Raw genomic sequence first — 24,271 nt, forward strand, 5'->3', positions numbered from 1 at the left:
TATGCTAAACAATCAAAGAATCAAACTACGAGGAAAGAGAGAATGGTACCCTGAATCCATCTTCATGTGATGAGCATTGAAGAAGAAAACGGTTGAGGGTATGAAAGTGATGTCGAAATACTTGACGTAAACTTGAATCTCCTCCGAATCGATGTCTACGACTGCAACGGTCGCAAACTTAGACACCTCACGAGCCGATTTACAAAGCTGTATAGAAATTATAAAAAAAAAAAATTTAAAAAAAAAGGGCGAAGATTGAATTTATTCGCGTAATAGTTTTTAGCAATGGATTGAGAGAGTGCGTACGACGTCGTCGAGGTGGAGACAGACGGCGTCGGAAGCGCGGCCGAAGCGGAGGACGAGGACCTTGTCGATGGTGTCTCTGATGATTGTGTCCACCTCTCGCTTTTTCGTCAGCGCCGTAAGTACGTAACTCATTCTCTTCCAGATTACTTCTGTTTCTCCAGGAATTCAGTTTCTTTCAATCCTTCCCTGTATTTATACTGCTGAGCTGATATTTTAAAACCTAAATATTTATTATTAACTTTAAAATACGATAAAATCAGATAAATTTGAGAATATAAATATTAAATTAATAAAAATGATAAATAATATGATATAGAAGTAAATTTTCAAATATAATTTGTAGTTTAAGTTTAGGGATTTTCTTTAATAAAATGGAAAATGTTAGAGATACTACCAGTTTTACCTTTTTTTTTTTTTTTTTTTAATTATGTTATTCTTTACATTACTTAAAATACGATACATTAGTCGGTACTGAATTTTTTTTTTCCCCTTCAAATTCTAATTTGTAAAGAGTATGTTGTAAAATTTGGAGTGGCTCTAACAATGCTCTAATAAATATTTGAACAATTCTAATTTGGTCATGGTACACATAATACATGGTTACGTGGCTTATAGCGTTATATATTTACGATGCGGCCTAGGAAAAAAATATTAGTCACATTTGTGATATTATTTTAAAAATACTAGTTAATTTGATGTATTTTTTGAATCACTTCATTCTGTATGGACTAATCATCTTCTCAATATGACACCAGAGTATTATCCCATATTGGTATGACTGTTAACGTGTTTTGGATAGTGTTTTTTTTTTTTTTTTTTTGAAAATGTGTTATCATATGACATAAAAGTAAAACATATTTGGTATTGTAACTAGTGTTTTTGTGTTTTGAGTTGCTTATTGATTTATTTGTTAGAAAAAGAAAACAAAAATTTTGCAGAACGTGTCTTTCTATACCTAGACAAGGCTAACATGAATAATAGTAATTACTATTGACTATTGTACAGCAGCCTTCACACGAGAAACAAACACAAAACAAAACAAAATGTGATGAGAGAAACAAACATAAAAAATAAAAATATAAAAATATAAAAAGTTAACATGCTTGAAAGCTTTGATAGCAGTGAAAGAAAAGCGGCTCACAATACCTATGCCCTAAACCATTACCCACCATCTTTTGTGTAGAAATAAAACTTGGGACAAGGAGAAGCCAACAATTAAACCCATTGACCACTAATAGAGAATAAGTTCAAATAAAGGAAAATATCAGTAAGAAGAAATGCTTGTAATCCTTAACTCAAGCTCTATCACTATCATCGTCCTCATTGCTGCTTATATAACCAAACACATCTTCCGCTGAAACAGATGGTAAATCATCTCCATTAGCCATAGATGGCCGGTATTCTCTGATAAGGTGCGTTGATATTTTGAAACTCATATCAATGTTCTCCTCCAGATCCTTCAAGAACTGTTCGTACTCGGAAATCATCTTTTCTTGCTGAGCTATATCCTTATAATCAACTTCCATGTCAAGGGCATTAAGTTTCCAGAAACGGGGCTTCCCGCACTTTTTCTCTTCATAGCTCTTCTTTATCAAAATCGCGTATGGGAGGACCAGACCCTTGTGCTTCTCTACTTCACCATTCTTACTGTTAGCCTCATATAAGTCATAACCAAGAGCATAATCCCCAGCCTTCAAAAGATGGCCTAGATGCGTTCTTATTTGAAAAGTTGTATCATTTTTCCCATAATCAGATACCCGGGCCACTAGTGCATCAGTTAAAGCATGCATGCAGTCACCAACTTTAGCTTTAGAAGAATCAGTCTCCACATCTAACACTATATACTCCACTAGCTGCCTCCTAGTGAGTAGAGGCTCGAATGGAACCGTCCAATACTGGTCAGCATTCAAGGAACAAATCCTTAAGGTGACCGGGTCCAGCAAAACAAGGTTGTTGGTCACTTTAGTGCAAATCACAAGAGGACCTAGATTTCCCAAACTAGCTGCGACTCTTGGAGGCAAACAAATCAAATCCTCACGACATATTGGGCAGATTTCAACCAAGAAAGTGTTCCTGAAACAATAGTTAATACTCTTAGGATCATGGGAAACAAGCTGTGTGTCATTCCGACTCCTTACTGGAGCAACCTTATGAATGAAGTCCACAAACTTCACACCATGACTTGGGTTTGAGAAAAAGAAGTCGATCCCTTGATCCATCTGCTTAATCCTTATGGCGGTGGCAGCGGCACCTTGCTTCAGAATCACCTGCTCCAAATAAAAAAAAGTATGCCAGTGAGAAACATTCTGGCGTAGTTGCACGGCTGCAACCCACAGGTCAGGATTGGTCTGCATGCTCAAACAGGATTCGCACATATGTTCTTGCAGAACATACTCAACCACATGCGATTGTTTAAGTATGGCTCCATTAAGAACCTCTTTCTGAAGTTTCAATCTGACTTTGATCATCCTGGAATGGGGTTCGGTCCGAATCAACTCCGCAGACACCAATCCTACTTGATTCAAATTCTTCAGTCTCCTCAAACAGAATATCAACAGCGCCTTTGATTCCAATTGGGCTTTGACCCAAGTTCTCTGCGGCTGCAAGTACCTGTCACACTCGGGGCATTGGATTATGATCACATGCTTCTGTAGACCTTCTGTGATGTCAACTTCTGACTGCAAACACGTGACACACATATTGGCAGTGTTTGGCGCAATTGAAATACTGCAGCATTTGCAACACAAAACACTGCCAATCATTTGCGGAACTGTAGACATTCCTGCTTCTCCAGCCATGGCTGACAATTGTAACACTAAAATTTAACAACCAAAAACAAAGTATTTAAGCTTGAGGACAAAAAGAACAAAAACAAGAAGGAAAACAAAAATCTCTGTTGATTTGCATATTAAGAGCATTCTCAATGAACTCTCTAATCTTTAGCTAAAATTCGGCTAAAAAACTCACTTTTTCTAGTCTAACTAACCGCTATGCAAAAGTACCAAATAATAAACTTTCTAAATTTTACTCTATTATATTTAAATATAATTTTTATTCTATCTTCATTCATTTTTTATTCTAAAAAGCACCCCCACAAAGTTACAAATCTATAAAGGGTGAGGGAGAGAGAAAGTGTTAAGGAAAATATAAAAAATAGAGTAAATAGAGGATTTTGTTCTCCAAATGTGCGGAGAGGTTTGACAAGCCCTAAAATGGAGAGTGGAATAGAGAACTTGGTAGAGCTTGCTTTTTGTAGAATTTAACCAAATTTTAGCTAAAAGTTAATTTTAGAGAGCTCATTGATGATGCTCTAAGAGCATTCCTAATGAACTAGCTATTCTTTAGCTGAAATTTGGTTAGAAAACTCAACTTTCCTAATGAACTAGCTATTCTTTAGCTAAAATTTGGTTAGAAAACTCAACTTTTCTAGTTTAGATAGCCACTTTTCAAAAGTACCTCACAACAAGCTGATGCAGGACAAAAAAGACTTAGAAAATAAAGCTTAGAGAAACGAGGGAGAAGTTAAATATTCTTTTCTTCTTTCTTTATTGTTTATTTATTCTCATAGTAGTTGGAAGGTTTATTCTTATGGTAATCCATTCCTCTCCCTCCTAGTAATCATTCTTCCTTTTAGTCGGAGTGAATGTTAAATTTGGAATTGTAATTCATTAATCATAGATAAGATAATATTACATACAGAGTACATAAATTACATAATTTATTTCCATAAATTACATGATAATACATCTTATGTTCAGCAGAAGCAACTTTTCATACAACAACATAATATTTACATCTCCACAAGAAAATTTGCTTAAAGGAAGCAAACGCACAAGTAAAAAAGTAAAAAACCTCTGCATGCCAAGCTTCAGATGCCTTCAAGCTCGAATTAGTTTCCAACTGCTTGAATTCAGCGTAAATGCAAAGAAATTGTACTTAACAAGGAATGGAGAAGTTATGATGGAGGTGGATCCAAAGAAATTAGTAATCTTCGATGCTAAAGAAGACTGGAAAATTATGTCATGATATTGCAATGGATGGTTCAAAGTGAGTCCATACATGAAGATTTTGAATTTTCCAAAAAGTAGGTGGTAGGAAGAAAAACTACATGGTGTCTAATTTTACCGTATTGTGGATACCTTTAGTTGTTGTCCTAGCTTCCCATGTCTGTTCACGATTGAATGAAGGCAAGAAGCTGCGAGCCGTAGCAGAGGTGCTAAACACGCTCTTAGTTATTGTGCGCGAACAAGGCATCAGAAGGTTCTACGCCTCAAAGAATGTGAATTTAAAGACTAATTTTTCTTTCTAAATTATCAAATCAAGAACTTTCAACTAGCCTGCCAGCTCAATGAGAATAATGTGCAGAGTAATATGATTGAGCTTCTCTTACCCACTATCCTCTCCATGTATAGGGAATTCTCAACTCAGATTTATGTCATCTTCCTAGAGCGACCCACACACTAGAAGATTCTCCTAGAAAAAACTTCAAAAGAAACCGCAATGTTGCAAGCTTACCAGTAATCACCACAAGTGCAAAACCCATCTTTGAAATGATGGAACCTTGTAGTATCTCTAACAATGATTTCCCTTCTTTCAATTGCCGATATGTACTTGATGGCATGGTGGCAATCCCCACATATCCTCAAGTTTTTAAAGACCCGGATTGGAGTCCCTGATGGCAGTTTTATCAGCCCGAAAGCAATGGCCAATTTTTCACTGTGCCATAGCAAAAGCTGCTCCTTCTGCTCTTCCCCCACATCATGTAATGCAAATTCAAGATCTGGAAAGTAGCCCGCCAACTTCATTTTCTTTTCCAATTCTTTGAGTTTCTCATGTATAGAGGCTAATTCTGGGTGGACCCTATCTCCCGACCTGAACTCATGAACTATATTCTTCACCTCAATCCAACTATACCCAGGTGTCTTGACTACATTGTTTTCTTTCATTGATCGTCGAATTCTAGCAACATGGTCCCATCTGCTCATGGCGGCATAAACATTAGCCAGTTGAACATAAGCAGCTGCACTAGCAGAATCAAGATCAAGCAAGCTCTTTGCAGCATACTCAGCCAGCTCTAGATTCTTGTGGATCCTACAAGCACCCAAAAGTGTTCCAAAAATAGCAGAATGGGGCTTGAAAGGCATTTTCTTTATCAAATTTACAGCTTGAACTAGCCTACCTGCTCGACCTAGAAGGTCAACCATACATGTATAGTGGTCTGGCTTAGCTTCAATTCCATAATCCCTTACCATTAAATCAAAATGTCGAACCCCAAGATCTACCAATCCAGCGTGGTTGCAAGCCAGTAATACTGCAACAAAGGTGATCCAATCTGGCTTCATTCCCTCATCCCTCATCTCATTAAACAAATGGAGAGCTTTTTCTCCTGCCCCATGTTGAGCATAACCAGAAATCATTGCATTCCAAGTGACCACATCTTTTTTGGGAATCTCATTAAACAATCTACAAGCATCGACCAAACCTCCACACTTCCAATACATGCTAATCAATGAAGTTGCAGCTGTCGTATCTCTATACAGTGGAGACTTATAAACCAACTGATGAATTTGTTTACCCAACTGCAATGCTGATAGATTACTACAACCCAATAAAGCACTACTCAAGCTTGATGGGTTTGGCCTAACCCCAACTCCCACCATTTCCCTGAAAAGCTTCAAACCATCCTCTGCTCGATCATTCTCGACATAACCTGCAATCATAGCATTCCATGTCACCAAATTTTTCACGGGCATCTCTTGAAACATCTTCTTCGCCAATCCAATCTTCCCAAACTTCATATACCCAGTAATCATGGCAGTCCATGCCACCACACTCTTAACCGGAGCTACCTCAAACAACTCCATCGCACATTCTAAATTCCCACATTCCACATACCCCGAGATCATAGCACTCCACGATACACTATTCTTATTGGGCATCAACAAAAACAATTTGCATGCTTCCCCCATCTTTCCATTCTGAGCAAAACCCGATATCATCGTATTCCAAGACGCCGTATCTTTAACAGACATCTTGTCGAAGAAAGCCCGTGCAGTATCTAGATCAGAATTGTGTAAATAACAAGCTAACATTATGTTGTATGAAAATATGTCTGGTTTAGGAATCCTATCGAATAGCTCACAGGCTTCTTTCATATTCCCAGGTTTCTTCGAATAGCCGGCCAAGATTGAATTCCAAGTAACTGTAGTCTTCACCCGCATACCGTCAAACACTTTAAGAGCAGAATATAAATCACCAGCTCGAATATAGGTGGTGATAACTTTGTTTGATGAAACCACATCAATAAGATTAGATTGAGCGGAGGGTGTGGATTTTCTTGAAAAATGGGTTGTTGCGGTTTCCTGGCTCATGTTATTGGAGGGGACCAAGTGGGTTTTCTGCGGTGAGTGAGAGGAGAAATTGGCAGGAACTGCTTCTCTGTTTGGATTGGCATGAGGGTCTTGGATAGTAAAGGTGGAGAGAGCAGAGGCTTGGTGTTTGGTTAGGGAGAGAATTTTGAGGAAGGCCAAGCGGTTTTGGTTCCTTGTAACTCTAAAACAGCGCATTTCTCATGGCCGGAGAGAATGGAAACTGTGGAATTCCAAAATAGTGCATTTCTAGAAAATACGGCTTGGAGATGAAAGGGACAAATGGGAAATCATGAAAATTTGAATTCCCAAGAGATGGAACTTGTCTCACTATTTGTCCTCAATCACCCACGAAAACCAGCGTCGATCCCCGGCCTTCTTCAACCAGAAGCGCAGGGCCGTCGTAGAACAAAATGCAGCGGCAGCTACTGTTCGAGATGCACGCGGGAGAAAGAGAGCGTTAAGGGTCGTTTGGGATTGCGGTGCTACTGTTCGAGATGCACGCGGGAGAGAGAGAGAGAGAGAGAGAGAGTATTAAGGGTCTGTTTGGATTGCGGTTTGCGATTTTAAAAATTGTGTTTTTAAAATTTCTATTTTTTAAAATTGCAGAGTATTTTTGTTATCAAATATTTGTTATGTGAAATCGTGATTTTGGTTTAAATTTGCGTTTTTTCAAATTAACACCCCTAGATTACTTATAGATATCGCAATGCTAATGCCAAATGACTTACATTTTATAATATCTTTAAAAAAAAAAAGCATATTATTCTTACAAAATTATAATCTCAAATAAACCCTAAAAGGAAGAACAAATATTTGCGACAACAAAAACACATGATAAACGTCAAATAATTGATATGCTGATAAGCAATTAGAGTTCATATTGTTGAGCAAACAAAAATGAAAAATTAAAATGATTGAGGGAAACAAGAATGAAGTGAATAGAAATATGAGCGTTTGAAGATTTTACCTCAATAATAGAATTGTAAAGAATTCTGACTTTCTGAGTGTCTTTGACTCTGTGAATTAGAGTGGAGGTAGTGTTTGTAAGTTATTTATTTATAATGGAAGTATAACCAACCACACGATTATCTCCTACACTCCTGATTTCAATACAACTCTATTTACAAAGCAACGACTCGGTACCTAACTTTATCTAATTCTTATTTTAAACAAGTGATAGGGAGAGTTTAAAAAACTCTTTTTCTCCTGAGTTGTCAAAAGGAAAAAGTGATTTTAAATATTTTATGTTTTTAATTGTTAATTAATGCTTTTGTTTTGAAAAAAATAATAATAATAAAGTGAAAAAAAAAAAAAAAAAAAAAAAAGGGAAGTGTATATCGAACAAAAGTGAGCCACCCCTAACCACTTGAAGGTAATTCAGCCACCTACTATTTGGCCGAAGGGATGGCCAAGCCAATCTCTTTGGGGGTAAAGTGTCACTTTTTAAATACTGGAGTTAAAAGTGTAAATGAGTGGATAATTCAGAAGGTAAAGTGTTGACACTTGACCCAATGAAATACACTTTACTCCCATGAAGTATTTTGAGTAGACACTTTACCCCCAAAGTAATTAAGCCTTAGGGAGTAAAGTGTCAATTCAAAATACTTTAAGAAGGTAAAGTGTACTTTATAGAGGTCAAGTGTCAATGTCAGATACTTTGAAGTAAAGACTATAAAGTATCGCTTTTTAAACATTTAGGTCAAAAATGCAAATGGGTGGATAATTTAGGGGGATAAAGTGTATTTTTTCATTTTTATTAAGGGTAATTTTTTATTATGAGGGACATCAACAATTATTTGATAATTTATATGGCTATATGGGCATTGTCCCAATTAAAAGTTTGAAAAAAATTATCAATTGAGTAATAATTTGAGAGAAGTATGTGATTTTTTCTCAAAAAGTTTATTTTTTTTAGAGAAAAAAAAAAATCATTTCAAAATTTCCAATTACATGGCCTTGCATATGCTAATTATGTTTTTTTTTTTTTTTTTTTTTTTTTCTAATTATATGCTAAAATTTATGTTGACGACTAACACGCAAAATGTTTAAAAATCATTCTGATAACATGTGCATGCAGCTTTTGGTTTCAGCAGTCCAACCGAATCCAGCATTTAAGCTTATAATTATAAGCTCCACATTTAGGTACCTATAATTATTACAACTTGTTAGGTAATTGGCCTTGATTTCGTCAGCAGTAGATAAATGTAAATTATGTTTTGAAACAAGTCATATCATATCTGTATCAATTGTAATGATCATGGCACTTACAGTAAGAAAATAAATGGGGAAAAAAAGAAAGGAAAAACTAACAAATCGGACAAACACAAACCAGCATACTCCATGATCATTGCAGAACCCACCACCAATTATCCTACAACCATGACAATAACTAAACAACAGTGGTGGAGAAAAGAGCATCTTGGTGGTCAGAATTCTCATTAAAACAGAGGAGTAATCTGACCCCAACCACAGTGAATGAAGAAAATCAAGAACCAAGTAAAGGTTAGCTGCACTCTCATTCTGGATCGGGTGAACCACCAGGGACGAGCTGCGTTCCACACAAAAGTATTAGAACAGTGATTTAGATCATTAAAACATATTTCCTCTTTTCGCAGCAAGGCTTCTATTAGCTTTAATTACAATACACAATAAGCAGCTAGCAACTAAAGGCTTGCAGAAAGCAGTTTAAAGCATAGGGTTTACAATGTAAGATGAAATGTTTGGGACTAATAAATTTTTTTGTTTGTGAGGCTCAGTCCTGGTAATTTGAATCACTGATTGAGGAAATATTTTCTGTAAACTTGGAAAAACAAAGTTTAAAGACTCAAGCATAAAGAATGGCCCATGCCTTTCAACTTATTTACGAAACGAAAGAAAATCATTCTGTCTCACTTACAATAGCAATGTTGTTTCCATTTAGTAAAATCTGATCAAGCTTTGTTATCCGTCTCCCTTCGGCAGTAATCTCACTGTGTAGACAGAGAATCAGAAAACCAGATAAATATTTCCTAGTGTTAAGATTTTTAACGATACACAAAAGTAGACAGATAGTTATTGTGAATAAGAAGCAAGCACACAGTCAGAAGGGGTGTGTGATGTGGGTTAAAGCCAATCCAATTATGTACTAAACACTTAGAAACATAAATAATTAACCGCCTTTGTTCACTAAATGAAAGCTAAATTTATGGATCTCAAACTGTGAAAGAAACTCATCACTGAAGCTAAACATATTGGGTCACCAAAGTTCATTTAAAAGCAAATATATAGAGAAAGTACAGAAAAGTAATTGCAAAGTGATGTAAAAGAAGACAATACAAATAGTCAAATCTGTACATTTTCCAAATTATTCATTATTGTTTGTTTTTCTCAGGAAGCTAGTGTCAAATTTTCCATGCCTTGTAGCCTCCAAAATTCATCATTGCAAGTCATATTTGTTTGTAGAATATGGAAATTCACAGAAGAAAAAAGCACTTTCCATTAAAAGAAACACAGGCTACTCAGAATAGCAACCATGCTAAAACAAAGGAGTAACAATCCACAAAAATTCAAAAACAAAGGCAGAAAATTCCCATTTGTCATCCAAATATCAAGCTTCCCACTGTCTCACACTTTACAAAGAATAGCCAACTAAGTTGAAAGACATGTCATGTGAAGAATGTCGCTGAACTCAGTGAGTAGGAATACAATACAGTTACCAATTTCATTTTCAGCAAGTGAACACAGTTACCTACCAAAAAAGGGAGGCAATACATTGAGGTCCAGAAAGAATTACTGTGTTCCTTATACTTTAAAATTAGACACACGTCATTCCCTAGAAAATCAAGAACAAAAAGGTTCAGGAAAACAATACAACATGCACCCTCTACCTTAGAATCTAAAGAAAACTTTAAAAAATTGTGCTTTTTTTTCCTAGATAGTATTTTTTTTTTTTTTCTGATTTTTTCAACAAGTTAAATTTAGATAAGAATGGTTTTATTTATTTATTTATTTTATTTTATTTTATAAGTAATTTAGATAAGAATGATAAAGAGGGTGCATCAATAAATGTATATAAGAGAACCCCCACGGCCCTAACAAAAAAAAGGAAGTTTGGCAATTACAAAGCTATATAGGACATGATCCCGCAAAAACTCAGAAAAGGAAGATGTGCTAAGCAGGGGCCAAAGTCATAATTGTCATTTGGAAGAAATACTTTTTTTAAAAAATAAATAATTGAAATATCATTAAAGAGCAAAATGCGTAAACCTAAGAACACATAAAGTATACAAGAGAAACACCTAGTTAAAAAGAGACGAGATCAAAAAAACCAAGAACACTAAGCAAATTAGGATAGTCAAACACAGTTGTCCAAAGGTATAGAATACCGAAGAGAAAAGACTTTATCTCTACCACCGTTCTCTAACAGTCCTCAAAACATCTTTCATTTATTTGCCTCCAAAGGCACCACACAAGGCATGAAAGCACCATTTTACACACTACTGCACTCTGAGGATTGCCATATAACCCCCCTCTCCCCTAAAAAAAATGCAAACAAGTCTACTAGTCGTCTAGGCATAACTCAAGAGAGCCCAACACAACTAAAGATAGCATTACACACAGCACTAGCAACCTCGCAATTGAGAAGAAAATAATCCACAGACTCTATGCTTCTCTTACATATGCAACACAAATCAACCACAATGACATGCTGCTTCTTTAGGTTATCCATGGTGAGGATCTTTCCTATAGAGGCTGACCAAGCAAAGAAAGCCGCTCTCAATGAGACCTTTATCCTCCAAACACTCTTCCAAAGGAAGGGAGTGCCATCATGAGGAACAAGGACATTGTAGAAAGATCTAACATTGAACAACCCTTTTTTGGAGAGGGTCCAACAAAGCTTATCGTCATCTCCACATCTCAATCTAAGGGAGTACAAGAATTTAAAAAATGAAGTAAAGTCATCTACCTCCTAATCATGAGGAGCTCCAATAAAGATTACACTCTACTAATGGGAGCCACTAGAAAGCTCCAAATGATCTGGCTATAGAGGCATCCTTAGTGCGAGCAAATACTATATAAATCCGAAAATGGTTCCTTTAGGGCTTGATCCCACACCACAGGTCATGCCATAGTCTAAATCTTAGAGTCATCTCACACCTCAAATCTATGACTGGAAAACACTCTCCAACCCCTCTTGATATTCTTCCATAACCCCACCCCATACAACCGATGAACCTCATTAAAACATCACCCACCCCACGAGCTGCCATATTTAGAATCCATCACAACTCTCCACAAGCATCTCTCATGCATATAGTGCCATAGCCATTTTTCCAAAAGAGCGCGATTGAACAATAGCATGATCCGAACCCTCAACCCTCCCATAGAAAACGGAGAACAAACCTTGGACCAACTTACCAAATGAAATTTGAACTCTTCAATAGATTTGGCCTTAAAAGAGGCTTCCAACAAAAAACCAAGATATTTCAAAGGTAAAGACGAAACCCCAAAGCCCAAAATATCGACCAAACCATCCACATTATTGACATTACCCACCGGACCCAAATCTGACTTAGCTAGGTTAATTGAAAACCCAAATACAGCTTCAAAGCATAAAAATAAGGCACACAAACAGTGTAGACGGTCAGGATTAGCCCTAAAAAAATCAAGATGTTATCCACAAACAAAATTTGAGAAAAGTTAACTGCACAAGAGTTCCTAGATCCTGAGTGGATTTATAGGTTCTCATGGATATTAAGTCACACATCGGTTCTTCACTAGGTGAGACTAAGTTTTATTAGTGATTCTAGGGAGCTCCAATTGCTACTTGACTAATCTAATAGCACTGAATAGGCTAACGCTTTCCCTGGGTCATTCCAACCACCACCCTCCGAGTTGAACATGCATAATCCACCACCCCCAGCTTATTTAAAACCATTGCTTCACAACTAAGATTTAAAAAGATAAACCCCAAGACTATATGCCCAGGACAAAGAGAACATTTCACTGGCATTCTAAACACCAGCTCAAATTCTCAACCTTCTTCAAAAAAACAACCACCAAGTTTATCCCCCACTCTCTCTCTCTCCACCAGCATATTGAGCCCTATCAACTATTAGCTTCCTTAAACAGAAATTTTTGACCGCCTAAAACCCATCCCAACACTAAAAATATAAATTTGAACTCTTATTTCCTTTTACTTTCTAACTCACAATTTTACAAACAAACCCAATCCATAGACATACGCATACATGTCTAAGATCAACATACACAATCTTATTAGCATATATCAGTAAGCAAAACTAAAATCCAAACCAACATTAAAAATCCAAACTTTGAACTCCGATTTCCTTTTCTTTTCGAGCCCACAATTTTACAAAGAGAACCCAATTCACACGCGTATACCAATATACATATCTAAGACCAATATAGAAAATCTCGTTAGCATAAATCAGCGAAAAAAAAAACTAAAACCCTAATAATATACATGTTCAATAATGAGGGACATACTATTCAGTGACGTCTTCGAGGACCATGTTGACGTAGACATCGAAGCCCCTAAGAGTACCAACGAGCTCCTTGTCTCCCTTCATTATCACCCATATCTTCGACCCTATGCACCTATCAATTAGCTCTGCGTATATTCCATCACAGAACCCACAAAAAAAACCCAAACGAATTTTAGTATCCCATTTCATTTTCCATATCGAGGGAGAGAGAGAGAGAGAGAGGGACCTGATGGGAGCAGCTGAGATGGATTGTTGGCGGCCATGGAGAGTTTGAAAGCGGAGACCGGTAGCAGCGATCGATTAAAGAGCCTGTCGGTGTGTGAGTGGGAAATAAGGAAGTGTATTTCAAGGTTTGTAGCAGGACCTTCCATTTGACCAAAATATCCTTCAATTTCTTTTATTTTTTTTATTTTTTTTATTTATTTTTTAAATATATTGTAAATCTCTGGGTCAACACGCTAAATTTTTATCTCCATAAGAGTTTTTTTTTTTTTTTTTCGAAAATTTACTTCCTAGATCAATCAAAATGCCAAAAAAAATTCATACGTCAAAATTTTTTAATTGTCATTAGCTTGGTTGAAATGCACCCCCAACCCATATGGGGGTGGCCGGAAGCCACCCCTAGGTGGCTCACGAGCCACCCCATGGGTGGGTGGGGGTGGCCCGCAGGCCACCCCTAAACCCTAGGGGTGGCTCGTGGCCACCCCTTGGGTGGGCAAACCACCCCTAGGGTAGCTTTCGACCACCCCATAATGGTTGGGGTGCCCAGGGTGGCTTCCGGCCACCCCTTTAATTTATTTTTATTTTTATTTTTATTTAATTTTTAAATTAAACTAATAACAAACTATTATGTTGACGTGGTAAAATAGTGTGTTTCAACCAAGCTAATGGCAATTAAAAAATTTTAACAGTATGAATTTTCTTGGCATTTCGATTGACTTAGGGAGTAAATTTTCAAAAAAAAAACTTAGGGAGATAAAAATTTTAGTGCATTGACCTAGGAACTTATGATATATTTACCATTTTTTTAAGCTACAATTGTATCCATGTAGAGTGCTTTTTTAGGGAAAATATTTTTAACGTTTTTTATTATTTAGTTGATATATAATATGGAAAAAAATATTTTTTTATTGTTTGGTTGGTAGCATAAATATTTTTCCCCTATACTTAGAAACCAACCAAAAATCATTCAAATTTATATTTAAAAAAGTGCAAAATACAGTCAAAAAAGTGCAAAATACAGTCGCCAACAATTACCAACAAAAAAATTCCTATAAAAATTGAGTAATAATAAGTCTTCTTAGAGTCCTTTTATGGTCCTTCCAAATGTGATGTGGCTTTTAAAATTACCATTGAATTTGAAATGGTCATTATTGAACTTCGATCTATTGGCTATTTTAAAAATCACATCACATTTGAGAGACTATGAAGACTTATAGCATTATTCATAAACAAGAAAGAGGACTCGACTACGACAAGAGAGTTTGTTTCCTTGTTTTTTATTAAAGGGAGGAGGAAGGTGGCGATCGAGAAAGGTGAGTGTTTGCAATCGAGTAGAGGCACATCGACTTAGGGGGAGTTATTAGGAGGATGCATACATGAAGGGGGCATGGGAAACTGTGGGTAGGGATTTACATGCGGATAGTTATTAATCGCAATTAATAGTTTAGTGCTATTAATTGCTACTTGCATATGCGAATGTGAATAACGGTTTTATGGTATGCGAATGTGATTAATATTCACATCTACATACCCTTATATATAATAATATTCATAATAGTATGTTATATATATATTTAATATATGTAGATAAACAAATTTACCTATTGCATATTGTAATTTGTAAGTTTGTATTTTCTGAATGAATTCATCATGGAGTGTTTGTATTTTCTTTGTTAGTTCTAAGTTTGAATGTGGAATCAATATATGGATTTCATTCAAAACACTAGGACTTAAAAAAAACACTCTTAACAGTTATTTATTTTTATAACTCTAATAGGTTAAAAACACTTAAAATGGGCCAGTAATTGTTTTAAAATCGTTTAAAATAGGACATAATGGATACTCAAAAAGGTTAAAATAAGCTCAAAAGACACATTACCTAACATACCGATAGCGCTTAGTAACCGCATTCAATAACTGCATGGATAGTCGTTAGTAATTATATGATGCAGATACTTCAAAACGATAACTGCATAATATAAATGCAAACAGGGCCAGCCCAACCACTAGGTGAGTTAGGCTGGCGCTTAGAGCCCCAGATTTCTAAGGCCCAAAACAAAAAAAATTTGAAGGCCCAAAATATTTTTTAATAATGCTAAAAAGAATTTGTATAAAAGCCCTCAACATGCTTTCTTGAAGCCATCAACATGTTTTAAGAAAAATATTATTATTTGTTTATAATATCAAGGCCCTAACATACTTTCTTTAGGCTTTCATCATGCTTTAAAAAAATAATATATATTTTTTTTTATAATATGGAGGTTTTCTACACAACGGCCAGGCCCTCAACAATCAACATGTTTTAAAATAAATAATGTTATTTGTTTATAATATCGAGGCCTACTATAAAATAAGAACGAAAATATATATATATATATATATATATATATGAGAATCCCATAGACTTGTCTGTTATGATTATTTTGCAATCTACGAAAATGTTGAAAGACAAAAATAAGTATGCTTAATTTAAGTATAAAGAACAAGGAGTAAGTGCAAAATGATAATTTTAGTCTCAAACAAAAAGTCACTAAGTGCAGAATATGTGTTTATTAGGTAAAGATCTCATGTCATATTAAAATAAATATTATTTAATTAATATTTAAATATTAAAAAAATAAAACCCAATTTTAAAATTTTGTCTAAAGCCCCCAAATACATTAGCCGACACTAAATACAAATGCAGTTATTTTCAATAATTACATGCATATCTACATGCTCATACTAAATTGTGGAAGTGTGGTGGATGTACGAAAGGATAAGGGGAGTAGTGGGCAATAGGCTACGGAAGGGCGTGAGGTCGGCTCAATAGGGTAGGTCACTATTCACTAAGCCATTGCCTAGAATGAAAGAAGATGAAAAATAAAAAATAAAAACTTATTGAACTAAATGTTGGTTATGACCATCACATCATCATTATAAAAATATTTATTTAATAAAAATGTAATTTGTAATATTACTTAAATCTTTTTTATCAGAAATACTTATTGCATGTGTTGAGATTAGGTTGAAAAATAAATTTTTTAAAGTCATAAATAATTTTTTAGAAAAATCTTTATTAAGTTTTTTTTTTTTTTTTTCAAAAGGGTGTTTTGTTATATTTTAGAAAGAAAAAAAAGGTCACATAAGTATATTTTTTTATTTATCAAATAGACAAATTTTTGTTTGGTGCAACTTTTTATATACTAAAAGCTTCTTAATCAACCACAAACAGGCTCTCAATATTGCTTTCACATAAATATTGCTTCCGACCCCAACAAGTGCATGAAGTTAATGCTCTTTGTCACGTTATACCGCGTTCGCATTACAGTTATCAGTTTTAGATAATCACATATGCATCTACATAATGCAGTTACTAACCGTTATCCGTGTGGTTATTAAACATTCAAGACTTATTTTAGTATTTTGAGCGTTGTTTGAGTTTTTATTATGTCATATTTTAAACGATTTTGAAAATATTTTGGATATGTTTGGTAGGTCCCACAGCGGCTCGATGGACGCCACGTGTAAAAAAGAAAGTCACCCAGCAGCAGGCCCAACCTCTCCACCCGACCCCCACACAGGGCGGTTGTTGTAAAAACCAACCTGTTTGAGAGAGGAGAGTCCCGTCCTTTTTGACCTCAAAGTGCATTACACTTCTCCTCTTTGTCTTCTTTGGGCCTATAAATAATCAACTGCGTGTATTGCAACGCAAATCTCACATTCTCTATATTTTTCTTTTTCTAATTTATCTCACCGAATCCCTCACGCAATCTCACCGATTCCAGAGCGAGACCAATAATTCAATTATTTCGTAAATCCTCGCCCCCTTTTACATCTCAATTAAATTTCAGTTTTTGTTTGATTGTTCTGCTTGATTCTGATCCAGTTTGATCTTTGTTGGATCGGGTGCTTTGATTCTGATTTGTTTAATTCTTTTTAAAAAAATTAAGAATTTTTGGTTGGTTAGAGTTGGGGTTGGGGTTTGGTTGAGGTTTGAAGTTGTGGGAAGGAATTGAATTTGCATATTGTTTTGGTATGATTTTGGTGTTTATCTAATTATATCAATCTGAATGGAAAAAAAGAGAAATTTTTTGGGATCTTACAAGCCTAACCTGTTTACAAGTTTCAAATTCTATGATCTGACAAGCTTATCTTGTTTACAAGTTCCTTTTTTTTTTTTTTTCTTTTAAATTTGTCCAGTTTTCTTATGGTTCATTGGTAATCAAAGTGATCAGCTTTAAGAATCGTCTTAATTTACTTTCTACTGGGTTTGAATTTTGTGTCTTTAGTGCAAACTGCAAATTGATGAATTGGTTTTAGTTGTAGGTATATGGAAATAAAGTTTAAGGTCTATTTAGAATCTCCAAACAACAATAGCAATGGCATGAAGGGTTTTTAGATAATGGCTGTTGTTCTGATCTTATATGTCTCCTTTTCCTTTGAAGATCCTTTAACCCCCAAAAAACCTCACCTGTAATGGGATGAACCCCAGACCTTAACTTTTAAAGGTGCACCACTTTTTGCAATAAATGCTGGCCTTTTTGTTATATTTAAAGAAATTGTCTATGGGAGTTCTGTTTGTTATTATTGAGTGTCGAGCTATCTTAAAAGATATTTCCTCACCTTTTTGGATGGCTATGCATTGCTCTAATGCTACATTTGGTAGTCTAGTTGGCGAATGATAATGTGTGCTTAGGGGATGTGAGGTTTGAAGAGATTAAGAACAAGTTCACAATGATAATGTGAACGTTTTTGCAGTTTCTGAACTGATGTGCTGTCTAAACTGGTTTTTGTCATATCTACCTATTAAATTATCACAAGCTGCTGGAGATTAGGCTGTTGAGTTTTTAAGAACAGTCTTGAGCTGGAGTTGCATTTCCTTGATCTATTTTGCTTCTCATTAAAATGGATCATATTTGCCTGTAGTCAATTTAAATTAGACACTGTTTTTACACTTTATAATGATGCCATCTATGGTTTGATGACTGATAAAATTTTAACACTGAGATTCTAAGTATTCAAATCACTTTTGTTTGTTGTATAACTGCAGGTTTTGGTATTGGTGACTGGTGACAAGCAATCATTAAGCAATTATTCAACCTGTATTCCTCCAAGTTCTGATGTGCTATGCTTCATTGTTTATAACATACTCCAGAACATTGCTTAGCGCTTGGCTTGTTATTTAGTAGATAAAGTGAAGTAAAGATCTGTTTTTTTCAACTGGTAAAACAAATAGAGATTCAGAAGCCTCGAGTAGGAAAATATTTAGAGGAACTACCCCTCTTGGTGAGTTTATATGTGGTTGAATGATTTGTTTTCTCCTGTAAGTTCCAGCCTCTTCTCATTCATTAATTGCTTTCACATGTCAACAAAATATTTAACTCAATATGGGTTACCTTCTTGTTTTATATCCTATTGTATATGGTTTAGTGTTAAACTACCAGGTATCTTAAAAGCTTAAGCTGATAGGAAGAGGTAAATTTAATCACTTAACTATTACTTTAACACTCCTCACGTGTGAGCTTAAATTCCCTTTTAATAGGTGAGACCCAACACGTGAAATATTTAATTTAAATGTAGGTGAATTGATGGAGTCAAGATTTGATCCTAGGACATTTGGCTCTGATACCATGTTAATATGTTTGTAGTTATAAGATTAGAGGGAGAATAGAGGGTTGCTGTATTATTTAGCTTATATTTAACCTAATACAAACATCCTAATAAATAGGATTAGGAAAATATCACAATGACCAAACTACCCTTAAACCCTAATGACTTACTAATCCTAATAACTCTTCTAACACTCCCCCTCAAGTTGGATCAAGTAAATTCAGCTTCGAAGAAATAAGCAAACGAAAAACACATATAAAAACATACTCTAACACTCCCCCTTAAGCTGGAACAACTTAGAGCACATAATACAAATACCCATAAAAATAACTAGAAAATTTGCTAAATCTTCAACGCCAGTCAAAAACTCGTCGGAAACTGCAATAGGCGGTCGGATTTCGCTAAAAAACATCAAGGCTGATAGGATCTCACCAGAAAACAACAAGGACCGGTTGGAACCCATCGCAAAACACCAAGGCCGGTTGGATCTTGCCGCAAACACCAAGGGTAGATCGGATCGCACTGCACAACACCAAGGCCGGTTGGATCTCACCGCAAAACACCAAGGCTGGTAGAATCTTGCTGGACAACAACAACCGGTTGGAAACCACCACAAGACACCATGGCCGGTTGGATCTCACCGCAAAACACAAAGGCCGGTCAGATCTCGACAACTAACAATGATCACATTTCATGTGATCAACCAACGAGCCTCGCCAAAACTAGCAGGATATAGGCAAAACACGTCGGAGACACCAAAACCAAGTCAAAATACTGCTGAAAAATCAAACAGGAACATTCGCCAGAGTATCGACGGAATTTCGCCGGAGACAAATAGAACACACTGGCAACTCCAAACACAACAGCTACAAAATCAATTGACGACCACAGAGCAAATTTTCAATATATATTTATACTTTTTTTTTTTTTCCTGATGGCCACTACAACACACCAGCAACCTTACACCAACCACCACAGACCGTGCTGGATAGGACCACCATAGACGGCACCAAACATCACAGAAAACACCATACTAGTAGGAAACACCACAAAAACCACTGTGAAAGTACACAGCAAACTTTTTTTTTTTTCTCTTTTCAAATTCAACCACAGACAACATCTTTCAAGGCACTGCTCGTGTGGGCTCTAAGCCCACATGGGCGATGCTGCCACCAGAAGAACACTCACCAAGACAAAACAAAAAACAATGGAAAACTAAGACTACAAAACAAAGGAACAAGGATTTAAACCCTAAGGCTTTGATACCATGTTAAATTACTAGTTATTTCAAAAGTTTAAGCTGATAGGAAGAGGTAAATTTAATCACTTAACCATTACTTTAACACTACTCTTAACGTGTGGGCTCAAACTCCCTTTTAATAGGTGATGCTCAACACGTAGAATATTTAATTTAAATGGGGAGTGAATTGATGGAGTCAATATTCAATCTCAGGACCTTTGGCTCTAATACCATGTTAATAAGTTTGTAGTTATAAGATTAGAGGGAGAATAGAGGGCTGCTGTATTATTTAGCTTATATTTAACCTAATACAAACATCCTAATATATAGGATTATGAAAATATCACAATGACCAAACTACCCTAAAATCCTAATGCTTATTAACCCTAATAACTCTTCTAATAAGTAGTGTTTATTCCTCTTACAGAATATCACTTTATTAGGCTTCTGCTCATGTATGTAGATTTTATAGTTATCTGTTCATTAGTCAGAGTTGTGTTCATCTTGATCCTCCGCGGTGAAGTTTGGTGTATGTAGATTTTATAGTTATCTGTGAGTGTTTATTCCTCTTACAGAATTATCACTTTATTTGGCTTCTGCTCATGTATGTAGATTTTATAGTTATCTGTTCATTAGTCAGAGTTGTGTTCATCTTGATCCTCCACGGTGAAGTTTGGTGAGTTGATTCCTCTCAGTGGGAGATCCATCACAATAATGGTTAGCATTTCTTATATTAGTTAGGTTTTGAATTAAAATGAGGCATTCGAAAATAGTGGATGGTAGCCTGGTAGGGCTTTTATGCATCACACTTATATGGAGGAATCACTTTGAAGTTGTTTAGCTTCAGTAAGACATACCTATTCTGGCTCTTGTGCACACCGGACCTCATTGAGGTGAATTTTCTGGTAAAATGATGGATGGAGTTATCTTGAGGTTATATATATTCAGAAAGACTGGCTTAGCCTGACTCTTGTGCACATTGCACCTCATTGTTGTGGTAAGATGCTTGTTATTTTTTGTTTTAATGTGGAGAGTCAAATGTAATTATATGAACAATAAATGTAAATTTTTTAAAAGTGGATTGAAGGAATTTGGTAGGTTATAAATAATTAGTTGAGAAGGGTTTACAGAGTGTTTTGGGATTAATATAATTGGATGCAAAGTCTTGTGGATGCCATCCAAAATGGATGAGAAATAAAGGGTGACAGTTGTTATTTAGTGGTCATGTATTCCATGTCAATATGATGATTTCTTATGGGTCCAAAAGTATTGACATGTGAACTGTGTCCTGTTAGAAGGCTGATTAGATGCTGTCGAACTTCATAAAATCTTCCTTGTTATTGTTGATTACGGTCCATGTTCAATATCATACTTTTAATGCTAAAGAGACTAGTTGATTTGTGAAAATATATCAATTTTAATCTGTTTGGCAGATAAAGTTGATTCTAAGGAAAAAGTAAGTTCGGATAGTATTTGATGATGATGAAGCTAAAGGTGCTATATGTGACTGCTGATTATTGTAAACATATTAGATGAAAACTTCTCCACTTCGTATTTTTAGGTTTGGATAATTGTGTATTTTTCAAATTTTCACTAGTACACAGATGCAAATGGTTTTAAAAAGAAGCAATTATTTTCCAGACATTAAATTTAGTTTTCTGCTTAGTTTCCTGAATTGTTGGTACACGGAACATGCTCCAATTGTTCATACATATGTTGGTTTGTGAAATATAGCACCTAGCTTATTTAAAGGGTCACGGGTGTCGTAAGATCTTTTTTTGATACGTAATGGATGTCGTAAGATCTAAAATTTGTTCATGGGGAATTTATGTACTATCCCACTAATAAGCTGCTGGTTATTGATCTAGCAGTACATTCGGACAAGTGAATTTGATGCTGGAACCCTGAAACCCTTTTCAAGTGAATATAGGAATCTTTTAATTTGTTCTTTCTTGCTTTCTGAAAAACAGAGCATGCTGGTAGGTATGTAGGTGATAATTTTTTTCAATCATTTTGGCTTACTGCTCATAGCCTGCTATAGATATTTTTGTGTCTGACATGAATGTATTTCCATTTCATTTTAGACCTGTTAGAATTTCTCTTTTGAATTACTTATTAAATGAATTTCTCTGTTGATTATCGTCACTGACAAGTTTCACTCTCAACAATGTCATCATTTATTAGTATTTCTGTTTTTTTAATGTTGAAGTACGCTTGATGGTACTGGTTTTCTGATATATTAACTAGTGTTTGAGTAATTTACAACAGTGAAAACAAGATGGCTGGTGTAAAACGAAGAATACATTCTGATTCAGATATGTGTGCTCTTCACAAAGAGTTGGATGAGGCTTCATGCCCTATCTGCATGGACCATCCGCATAATGCAGTTCTCCTCCTGTGCAGCTCGCATGATAAGGGTTGCAGATCTTACATCTGCGACACAAGTTACAGGCATTCAAATTGCCTGGACCGCTTTAAAAAATTAAGGGCCAACACTAGGAGCAGTCCAACTTTACCCAGTTCTTTACCTGTAAACCCATACAATTCTAGTAATACTTCTGATGTGAACTTGGCTTTGAGCACCGACTTAAATGAGGCTAGGGAAAATCACAATCTAAATGAAAGAAGCACAGTAATATCTGTTGGATTGCCTGGAGAAGGAGGAGGAGATGGTAATCGGGATACAACTAGACATCTTGAAATACAAGAAGGCATTTTGGAAACAGTTGATTCTGAATCTGGTCGGGAAAGGGTTGAGATTGAAGAATTAGATGTGGAGAATTCATCTGAATCAAAATTGAGCTTGAAATGTCCATTGTGCCGAGGAGCCATTCTTGGCTGGGAGGTTGTAGAGGAGGCCAGGAAGTATCTTAACCTGAAGAAGCGAAGTTGCTCCAGGGAATCATGCTCATTCTTTGGTAATTATCAGGAATTGCGACGGCATGCCAGAAGGGTTCACCCAACAACCCGACCCTCTGACATTGACCCATCTAGAGAACGAGCCTGGAGACACCTTGAGCACCAGAGGGAGTATGGTGATATTGTCAGTGCTATTCGTTCAGCTATTCCCGGTGCTGTTGTGGTTGGGGACTATGTTATTGAAAATGGAGATAGACTAGCAGGTGAGAGGCAAAGTGGTACAGGGGAAGTTAATGGGCCATGGTGGACTACTTTGTTTTTGTTTCAGATGATTGGCTCAATGGATGGTGCAGGGGAACCTAGGGCGCGGTCGAGGGCTTGGACAAGGCATCGACGCTCAGCAGGAGCTTTATCTGAACGACGGTTTCTTTGGGGAGAGAATCTGTTGGGTCTACATAATGATGATGACGATGATGATGACGACGAAGAAGATGACTTTCGAATCTTAAGCGATATGGGTGACGATGCATCACCAGTTCCTAGAAGGCGTAGGCGTTTGACACGGTCAAGGTCCAACGGAGATCAACCATGAAGTGTCATAATGCCTGGTAAATTTCCAGTTTATTAATATTTACTGGAATTCTTTTTCGGAATGGCTTGGCTGACCCAACTGGTGTCTTCGCCATTATTGTTCCAGTAATGCGCTGAAACTGCCTTTGAACAACAGGATCCTTCCTGCTGATCAAGAAGCAGGATTTCAGAAGCTTACAAGCTTGGTCCCCGTCATGAGTAAGCAGAAAGTTCAGTTAAAGATGGCGTAAATTGGAGTGGGATTCTGGTTCAGCTCAAGTTATGTTCAGTGAGTGGAGAAGACTACCAAATTCTATTGCTAAAGGCTGACTCTAACACGAGTCACACTTGGCTTTAGATCTGTTTTTATTACAAGTGGAAGTGGAGTCAGTGCATTGTGATTGCTTATGGGAGTTTGTATGTATAATAAGTATTGTCATGGATTGATGATCTCCATTTGAACTATTTTCTACCATTGTTTGTTTTTTTTTTTTTTTTTCCTTTGTCCTCTCCTAGATGTAATTTTGGGAATGTTAAGTTAAATATGATTTTATAGTGTTTGGTTTTCTGCAATTTCAATCATTTCTTCTTCTTCCCCGTCTTAAACTGTTCATGCAAGAAAG

At 36.0% G+C, this 24,271-nt stretch overlaps 5 protein-coding genes across 9 annotated transcripts; 1 reads left to right on the plus strand and 4 right to left on the minus strand.

The window, feature by feature from the left end:
- Positions 1 to 49: 49 nt before the first annotated feature.
- On the minus strand, positions 50 to 497 carry LOC132166645 (uncharacterized; the record flags this gene model as incomplete). Its single annotated transcript, XM_059577493.1, is given in 2 exon segments — positions 50 to 207; positions 307 to 497. Coding segments are annotated over 2 exon segments (290 nt in total), but the record flags the coding sequence as incomplete, so codon positions are not given.
- A 1,013-nt stretch (positions 498 to 1,510) lies between these two features.
- On the minus strand, positions 1,511 to 4,560 carry LOC132166485 (uncharacterized). 2 transcript variants are annotated; one of them, XM_059577305.1, is made up of 2 exons: positions 4,446 to 4,560; positions 1,511 to 3,106 (listed from the first exon to the last, which is right to left on the minus strand). In XM_059577305.1, exons 1-2 carry the CDS (start codon positions 4,558 to 4,560, stop codon positions 1,602 to 1,604), a joined length of 1,620 nt encoding a protein of 539 aa, XP_059433288.1. In that variant the 3' UTR covers positions 1,511 to 1,601. The 2 variants fall into 2 exon arrangements, with proteins under 2 accessions (XP_059433288.1, XP_059433287.1); XM_059577304.1 differs by having other exon boundaries at positions 1,511 to 3,121.
- A 242-nt stretch (positions 4,561 to 4,802) lies between these two features.
- Positions 4,803 to 7,186, minus strand: LOC132166484 (pentatricopeptide repeat-containing protein At4g16835, mitochondrial). Its single transcript, XM_059577303.1, has one exon. It carries the CDS (start codon positions 6,870 to 6,872, stop codon positions 4,818 to 4,820), a length of 2,055 nt encoding a protein of 684 aa, XP_059433286.1. The 5' UTR covers positions 6,873 to 7,186; the 3' UTR covers positions 4,803 to 4,817.
- Positions 7,187 to 8,876: 1,690 nt separating this feature from the next.
- On the minus strand, positions 8,877 to 13,502 carry LOC132166131 (sm-like protein LSM5). The gene is made up of 4 exons (XM_059576902.1): positions 13,392 to 13,502; positions 13,167 to 13,290; positions 9,574 to 9,646; positions 8,877 to 9,225 (listed from the first exon to the last, which is right to left on the minus strand). Exons 1-4 carry the CDS (start codon positions 13,426 to 13,428, stop codon positions 9,193 to 9,195), a joined length of 267 nt encoding a protein of 88 aa, XP_059432885.1. The 5' UTR covers positions 13,429 to 13,502; the 3' UTR covers positions 8,877 to 9,192.
- Positions 13,503 to 16,974: 3,472 nt separating this feature from the next.
- Positions 16,975 to 24,113, plus strand: LOC132165463 (uncharacterized). Of its 4 annotated transcripts, none has more exons than XM_059576043.1 (4): positions 16,975 to 17,180; positions 18,420 to 18,692; positions 22,488 to 23,686; positions 23,776 to 24,113. In XM_059576043.1, the coding sequence occupies exons 2-3, from the start codon at positions 18,676 to 18,678 to the stop codon at positions 23,668 to 23,670; spliced, it is 1,200 nt and encodes a 399-aa protein (XP_059432026.1). In that variant the 5' UTR covers positions 16,975 to 17,180; positions 18,420 to 18,675; the 3' UTR covers positions 23,671 to 23,686; positions 23,776 to 24,113. The 4 variants fall into 4 exon arrangements, with proteins under 4 accessions (XP_059432026.1, XP_059432027.1, XP_059432025.1 ...); XM_059576044.1 differs by having other exon boundaries at positions 23,806 to 24,113; XM_059576042.1 differs by having other exon boundaries at positions 22,488 to 24,113.
- The last annotated feature ends 158 nt before the right edge of the window (positions 24,114 to 24,271 follow it).

Source organism: Corylus avellana, chromosome ca11 (genome assembly GCF_901000735.1).
Source record: "Corylus avellana chromosome ca11, CavTom2PMs-1.0".
Taxonomy (NCBI): Eukaryota; Viridiplantae; Streptophyta; class Magnoliopsida; order Fagales; family Betulaceae; genus Corylus; species Corylus avellana.